Source organism: Bufo bufo, chromosome 4 (genome assembly GCF_905171765.1).
Source record: "Bufo bufo chromosome 4, aBufBuf1.1, whole genome shotgun sequence".
Classification (NCBI taxonomy): Eukaryota; Metazoa; Chordata; class Amphibia; order Anura; family Bufonidae; genus Bufo; species Bufo bufo.
In genome coordinates this window covers 601,695,721-601,703,787 of record NC_053392.1, presented here as the reverse complement: position 1 = coordinate 601,703,787, position 8,067 = coordinate 601,695,721, and the positions used below count along the sequence as shown (strand labels likewise).

Below are 8,067 nucleotides of genomic sequence, written 5' to 3'. Positions count from 1 at the left end.
GTTTTCCAAGACTCTAAATTATGACCTATCCTTAATAAGTCATCAGTATCTGATGATATGGGTCCAACACCTGGGACCCCCACTGATCAGCTGTTTGTGGTGCTCACAGCACCGTACATCATATAGCATCTGTGCTTGGCATTGTGCTCATCCACATTCTATAGGGCTGAGCTGCGGCTAGGCCACATGACTGATGGATGTGTCATTACTGCAAGCGCTGCAGCCTTCTCAAACAAATGATTAGTGGGGTCCCCAGGTGTCAGCCTCCCACTGGTCATATAGTCTTGGAAAACTCCCTTTATGTCTGTCACAAAGACTGCTGGAAGAAGTGCCAAACTTACATAGGGGCTTTTGACTACACAACTTGTGCTTCTTCCAGCACAACAGTGGGAGTTAAGACCATCTTGGAAAACACTGGTCTAATAAATGTCCCCCTGCTGGCATATATACAACCCCACAATGATGTATTTGTCCCACTTCATCTGCCAGGGGTTATTATGTACACAGAAAATCCCCTCCTCAAGTATATAAACCAAGAAAAGCCACACTATACAAAGATTTTATTGCTGCAAAATCAGTTACAAAAACAGCACATACATAACACTTACAAGGCAATGCTGAAGATATAACAGCCATACTATTTTGCACGTTGGCCTCTGAGCTGTATAAAGAGAAGGCATGAGGATCACATCCAGGGCTGAGCAGCAGAAAGATCAAGAAATTCCCACTGCTGAGGGGACTTTGCCATGTACCACACTTCATTGTGGCGGCTGAAAAATTCTAAAGGAGAATTGTATCCAGCACGTACAAAGTATGTATAATCAAACTGCAGACCAAGGGCAGCCAGGTTCTGTGCTAGGGCTTTAGCTTGCTCGACATACATAACGTTAGAGGCATATCCTTCAAAAGTCCTGGGAGAGGAGGAAAAAGACAAAGTGAAAATACATGAACATCCAGCAGAGGAGAAACAGTACATAATTACATCAAGTTCTTAATTTTTTTTATTTTACACTATATCCAGGACACCCCTTTCCCCAAAGAATCCACAGAAGTAGGAACACAAGGAGATTTCACATCCAGAACCATAAATGATTGACCATAGGGAAAATGTTAGACAGATTTACTATTGAAGTTACACCAGTTTGGAGGGCTTAGCTCTGTCTGAGATGGCTGCACTTCAGAGGAGCTCCTCACAGCTACAAGCAACCATACATGGAGCTCCAGGCCTCTAAACAGGACAACTCATCCTCAGACCTTCCAACCTGACAAACTGATTTATGCCAGTCAAGCCAAATCAAAGTCTTATGGTTATCATAGATCCTTGGACTGGACTAAGCTATTCACAACACAAAATGACTTCCAGTATTCTCCTTAAAGAGGACCTTTCATTACAATAAAAAAAAAGAAATCTAAACTAAGTATGCTGACATGGAGATCTCCCTGCACAGGCTCCAGTATCTTCAGATTTTCAGCTCAACTGGGAGGAGCCTGCTCTTGTTCTCCTGGGCGTCTCCTTCTCCTAGGCTGGAGTGCTGGCCAATCGCAGCGCTCAGCTCATAGCCTGAGGTTTTTAAAGATCCTCTTTAAATGTAAAAGGACTTAAATCATCCATATAAACTGGTTCCTACACCGCCATGAACATTGTAGGCTGAGGAGAAATAGTTCTGCACATGGGTCCCTAACACTAACAGAAGCCACCTTGACGCCTGGTAGATGGACCCCGACACACATTTGGTCAAAATGTGCACAAAGAACGTCTAATTTTTTATTTATAGTAGATATACCACTTTAATTTAGTATAATCCCATTTCCCAGTTTTATTGTTTGCCTGAAATGTGCTGCCATACTGGTTTGTTTGCTTCCTGCATGCTAGCTTTATGGATGTGCACCTGCGACTGAATGTCCTAGTCTAATTTTCTTGTAGTCATCCATATAAATGCCATTCTCTGGAGGTAAGCAAAACAATGGAGCAGACATTATCTGCATTCAAGAATCCCATCTACTGCTAGGAGGTAAGCATTATTAACTAAATAACCAATTTCTTATTAATTCAGATGTAAAGATCTACACAAAATAATTTCACAGATTAGAAAATATCATCCTGCTTCTTGTAAAACCAGATGAGGTTGGATGTGTCACCAGAAGGCAAGGCCCTGATAGCACATGTAGATTTCTAAATATCTAGAAATAGATGGAAATTTAAAGAACGCCTTCTCTGCTTCTATCTTTGGACTCAGGAGTTTGACAGAATACATTGGAATTATATGGTCACACAGTAAGTCGTTTTTACTGGCCCCATCCTAAAAACTGTTAAAGCTTTATACCTCAATCCTACAGCTAAAGTTTAATCCAACAGATTATCCAAGGTTTTATTATATAATATATCAAACCTAAATAGATTCTCTCTAGTTGCCATCTTTATTTCATCTATCCTCACCTACCAGTTCATTTTCTCTTCTACACCTTTCTGACCACATGAAGCATGCACCAAATAGAAGGTTGCTTCATTGAAGTATAATAGGATGATGCTTTACATAAAAGGAATGTCATCTGATTATATTGGAACTTATGTTCTCCTTCAATAACCTGATTATACTGTTATTCTGCTTTACACTAACTAATATAACTAAAGTAATTTAACTGTTTGAAATTAAAAACTACATAAAACACTGAAACAGAAAATACATCAGTTCTGGAACAATCTGCACTTAGTGTTTTCTAACCTTTTTTACGTCTCGTCTATCAAGGTGGTGTGGTTTATTGGAAATGTACATTGGTTTGTAGGAAAGTGTGTGGTTTAAGTAGACTGCACCAATATTGGAACTTTTTTGCAGCAAAACCAAGTCAATGTAAACTTACAGTAGACAGCCTAAAAACAGATATTTTATCCAGCAACCATAAATCTGGTGCTGTATAAATCCAAGTTTACACTGTTAAACATTAGCAAATCTGCCCCATGGTGCCAAAAAAGCCAAGTTAAAGATTAGGTAAAGTGTGACATTTTAGTAGTAATAGTCCACACGTGTGTAGGGGCCCCTATACTGTACAGCAGTTCACCTGACAAGTTCAGCTGGTTGTGAGGTCTGAGAAATCAGACCCACTGCATTCAGTTGCTCGATGTGCCTGTATAAGGTCTCATTTACAGAGCCCACAGAACAGAAACCGGCTGTGTGCACACCACAAATCCATTAACTTCAATGGGTCCTTGCGCCGCATGTTGTGACAACGTCTAGAGCTTGTCCTATCTTGCTGCATGGTTATAGAAGCCCTTCTACATCCAAGATATGACAAGTCCTGTGCTTCACCACAACATGTACAAACAGATTAGTTTTGAACCCGGACAACCCTGTAAGTCATGGGTCAGCACCGTGATGCTGTGTGCATACTGTCAGTAACTTATGGATCTGTGTTTTGCAGACCACGAAACATGGTTGTGTAAATGGGACCTAAGATATGTTTAGGCATAAACAGTATATTCACCCTTGTCATGCAGTGTGTGCCATAGTTTTAGATTTTTCTTTACATGTTGCTTGCTACAACAGAACAAATAGACCACAAACTGGCAGCGACTTACTTAACATATAGAGAAACTGCAGGATATGTATCCAGGTAAACTTCAGGGTCTGTAGGTGTCGGAGGTTTCTTCACTTCATGTGGTACAAAGAAGGACATAGTGGCACTACCAGCAAGTGGTTGCTTTAATGGCATGTATACCATCACCGGTACTGTCATATTCATCTTCAGCCCTATAAAAGGAAACAGATTATGTTGTATAATCCATACTGACATTGATGCCATATTGTCTACAAAGCCTCCAAGACACCTCACTGGATAGCTACATCTCAATACCCCTTGTATCAGGGCTAACACCTCGTTCTGCAAGTCAACTACAGAACTACCTAATATGCACACTTAGACTTTATTTTACAACATTAAAGACATCAAGTTGTTTGAGTGAAGTCCAGAGACAATTTTCATTTATATGACTGGTGTTAATACACATCTTCATGGGTTTGGATGCATAGCTTTATATGGGAAATTCCTACATCACCATACGTTACTGTTAGAATACAGAATCTCCATATTATGCCATGGTTTGAAGCTCTAGACACAAGGATGCTCCATTGTTGCCTCATCTCAGACAGTGGGGGCATATCGCTAGGATATGCCCCCATTCTCTTCCAGGTGCGAGTCCCACCACTGGAAGCTGCACCTATAGCAAAAATTAGAGCCACACAAAGTGGTGGCTGGAGGAATCCAGTCACCAAGCACTCAGCCCACAGAAGAGAATGGGAGCGCTCCGTGCATGACCGGCCACCGCTCCCATTCACTTCTATGGGCCTGACGGAAGTAGCCGAGCCAGCGCTCAGCTATTTTCGGTGGCCACATAGAAATAGAGGGCGGCTGTACATGCGCAGTGTGCCCTCACCACTTTTAGGGCTCCGTTCGATATATCCATCAATATGCTTCCATTATCAGAGATGAGCCAACCCATTTATTAGCTTTAGATTCCATTATATTCTTTGCCATTATTGTTCTGGTGCAGTGCCAGACAGTACTGTTGGCATTTACTTATAATTGGTTCTGTCAGGGTTTCAATCCTTTTGATGATAATAGTACTCCAGAACAGAGAACTGCACAATATGGCCTTATACAAGAACACAACCTACCTTCAGCATTCTTCCCATTGATATACATAAACAGACGACTGAAGCTAGTCACCATCCCCATGTTAAAAGGGTCCTGTTTTAGTGAAGTTGTCACCCAATGAGTTTCCTCATAGCGACGAAGTTCAAAATCCTGAAAATGTAAACATCCAATTAGAACACAATTAAACTGTCAGCAGCTAGGATAGGTTGACCAGTTAGGTAAAACTAGATCGACTCACGATTATCCAATTAAAACAAATTGTGAGTAGTTCAATGTGTGATATTCCACAAAGAATCAAATATACAGGAGCACAAAAATATATCAGTTTATTAGTCAATTATTCTTACAAAACAAACATCCTTAAAAATAAGCCGTAGTGCATGAAGTACTGTAGCAGCATGTACCCCCTCAGTTCACTGGATCATGTACTGTGAGCTCGGAGATGCTATATCTGTTGGGGTCCGACAAAATTGTCAATAATTTACCTCACAAAACTAACAAATATCCAAAACCCTGTACAAGACCTTCCATAACACAATGACTAATTGCCATATTATGGTGGTCACACGGCCAGTGCCAAGAGAATGATTCCCAATTAGACCTAAAAGCATAAACCACCCTGAACAAAAGAAATAAAAAACTACTGCAAGGTAAACAGAGTGACAAGGGACCTGGAGGAGATGCCAACCCCTGACATCTCCAGGTCCCTGGTCAGTACTTTTCACTGATCAGGGAACCTGTTATATCTATGAAATAAGCTCCAAAGGCTGCTTGAGGCTTTGGGTTATTTCAGGACTATACCAATACAGGCAACTAGGTGGCGACATTGTCTTGTTATAGTGCAAATGATGGCTATATAGTCAATGAACACAGTGGGCAATCTAATGATTGCCAGTTATTGTCAGCCAAAGGGACAAAAAGTAAAAAAAAGTTTTATATATATTTTTTAAAAAGCCTAAAAGTTCAAATCACCCCCTTTCCTTAAAAATAATTAACCAATAAAAAAAAATCCATGGGCATCACCGTGTGCGAAAATGCCCATACAATTAATATAATATTAATGGCATATGGCGTAATGAACTACCCAATAATTTTTTTTATAAAAAGTGATCAAAAAGTAACACACACTTCTATCTGATCTTTAGTGATACCAATTAGTCCTGCAAAAAGTGAGCCCTCACACAGCCCTGTATACACAATTACAAAAATGTCACTCCATCCCCCCCAAAAGGTTTTAATTTCTCAGTATAAAAACTGAAGAAAAAAAAAATTACACAAGTGTACTATCACTAACTGTACTGACCTGGAGAATGAAGATAACAGGTCAATTTTACCACATTGTGTACAGTGTAAGATAAATAAGAACCTTTATCAGAATTGCACTTTTTGCAATTCTACCCCATTTGGATTTTTTTCCCCCGCTCCCTACAACATTGTATGCAACAGTAAATGGTGCCATTAGAAAGTACAACTTGTCCTGGAAAAAAAATTAAAAAAATAATCTGATATCTAGTGGTTGTTTCAGTACAACAGGTTTATATTCACTTAGACTGGTCTAATTTACTTACGCATAAAGAAAGTTACATCTTTGTGGAGGGAAGTCACAAGTCTCCAGATTTAAAACCTATCAGAACAAACCCTAATATGTCTGTCTGAGATAATAAATTAACCCCAAAGAAGAAATATACACACACCCCCCTCTATTTGCTCACGCTGGAGAACAGGTCCTGTTCTGAGCTTCCAGTCAGCAGGAGGCAGTCACAGAAGTGGGCACTAATGGGCCCATTAATTCCAGGGTGCACTGATGGAGACATTAATGTTCACAGTAATAATTTTGGGAGGCATTATTAATTCTGGGCAGCACTAATAAGGGCATTATGATTTGGAGTACGAAAGCAGCTTAACATCCCAGGTTAAGCCACACCCCCTTTGGGTGTGGCTTAACATGGCCAGTATTTTTTGTTGGGAAAGGTGGAAACCCTACAGCCAGTACCAAAGCCCACTAAGGATTCCTACCTTAAAGAGTTTAATATGCAGATAGGAATATCATGGTAATTCACCAAAGTCTCACAACTATGGGCAATATAAAGTTTGCCTTCAAAGAGACAATACATTTTAACACTGTATAGAAACAGCAATAAAAACTAAGGGAGAGTTATCCAACTGGTGTAAAGTTAAGCTGGCTTAGTTGCCAATAGCAACCAGATTCCACCTTTCATAGCTCCTTTGGAAAAGAGGTGGAATCTGATTGGTTGCTAGGGGCAATTAAGCCAGTTCTATTTTACACCAGTTTGATGAATGACCCCATATGTTTTTGAATGAGTCAACTTTGGATCTATGATCCAAAGCACAACTCACTCAAGCCTAGCCCTGACAGATCTACAGTCTTTACAGCTGGAAGTGGGCATAAGAAGGAGAACCATTCCAGTCAAGGGCCGGAGTAGTTTTCACTCCAAGAGCACAGGCCGCGAGAGGTGCACCCAATGAGCACCAGTTACAGATACAGAGACTAGGACACCACAGGAGGTTCTACCAATTGACAGAAGAGAACTGATCATTTTAGAACATTAGGTGAAAATCATAACTAATAAGTGAATCCACAACTAGAAGACATGATGGCTCCACCACCCCTCCCCCACACTTACAGCATATTCTTTCACCAGCCAGTACTTTGGACAGTCATAGTTGTGACAAAATGGAGGCAACTGGTTCTGACTGGAGACATCAGAAGCTTGTACTGCAATCCCCAGTACAGAGAGCAGCCCCAGGAGAAGTCTTCTCCTCACCTCCATGTCTGGATGTGTCTGAGGGGAGCTCAGCTGCTGATATAGGAGGTGGATATGGGTGGAGCAGAGAACGTTCCCAATCAGCAAGGTAAAGCCTGGAGTTATGTCCGATCACCCTCACCTGGAGACATCATGGGAGCACATTTAGGCTACTGTAGGGCTACATAGCGAATTCTTGTTGCCAAAAAGTCATGTGACATTTTTATAATGATAGACACGACAGTTGCAAAAAAAAAATCCATCCAAGTTGTATTTTTGTGTGACACCGTTGGCTATCATTATAAAATATGTTGCGCGACATTTTGTTGCTCAACTTATTGTTGCCTTAGGCTAGGGCTACACAGCGACGATAAGGAGACAACTACACTGCAACGTTTTTTTGTAATGATAGTCAATGCCGTCGCACCGCAACATGCTGCAACTGTCGTGTCACAGTAACAGCGTGTTGCGGTGCGACACCATTGACATTCATTACAAAAAAACGTTGCAGTGTAGTTGAACCCATAGGCTACGTCTACACGGCGACATTTGTCGCGCGATAATAAGTCGTGCGACAGATAGGGCACAACTACACTGCAACATTTGTAACGCAACATTTTGTTGCACTAACGTCGCGCAACACATTTTTATA

At 40.8% G+C, this 8,067-nt stretch overlaps 1 protein-coding gene across 1 annotated transcript; it reads right to left on the bottom strand.

Annotated features, from left to right (window-relative positions):
• Nucleotides 1–580: 580 nt before the first annotated feature.
• LOC120999588 (heme-binding protein 2-like) lies at nt 581–7,560 on the bottom strand. Its single transcript, XM_040430544.1, has 4 exons — nt 7,437–7,560; nt 4,671–4,800; nt 3,575–3,746; nt 581–911 (listed from the first exon to the last, which is right to left on the bottom strand). The coding sequence occupies exons 1-4, from the start codon at nt 7,440–7,442 to the stop codon at nt 686–688; spliced, it is 534 nt and encodes a 177-aa protein (XP_040286478.1). The 5' UTR covers nt 7,443–7,560; the 3' UTR covers nt 581–685.
• Between the last annotated feature and the right edge of the window lie 507 nt (nt 7,561–8,067).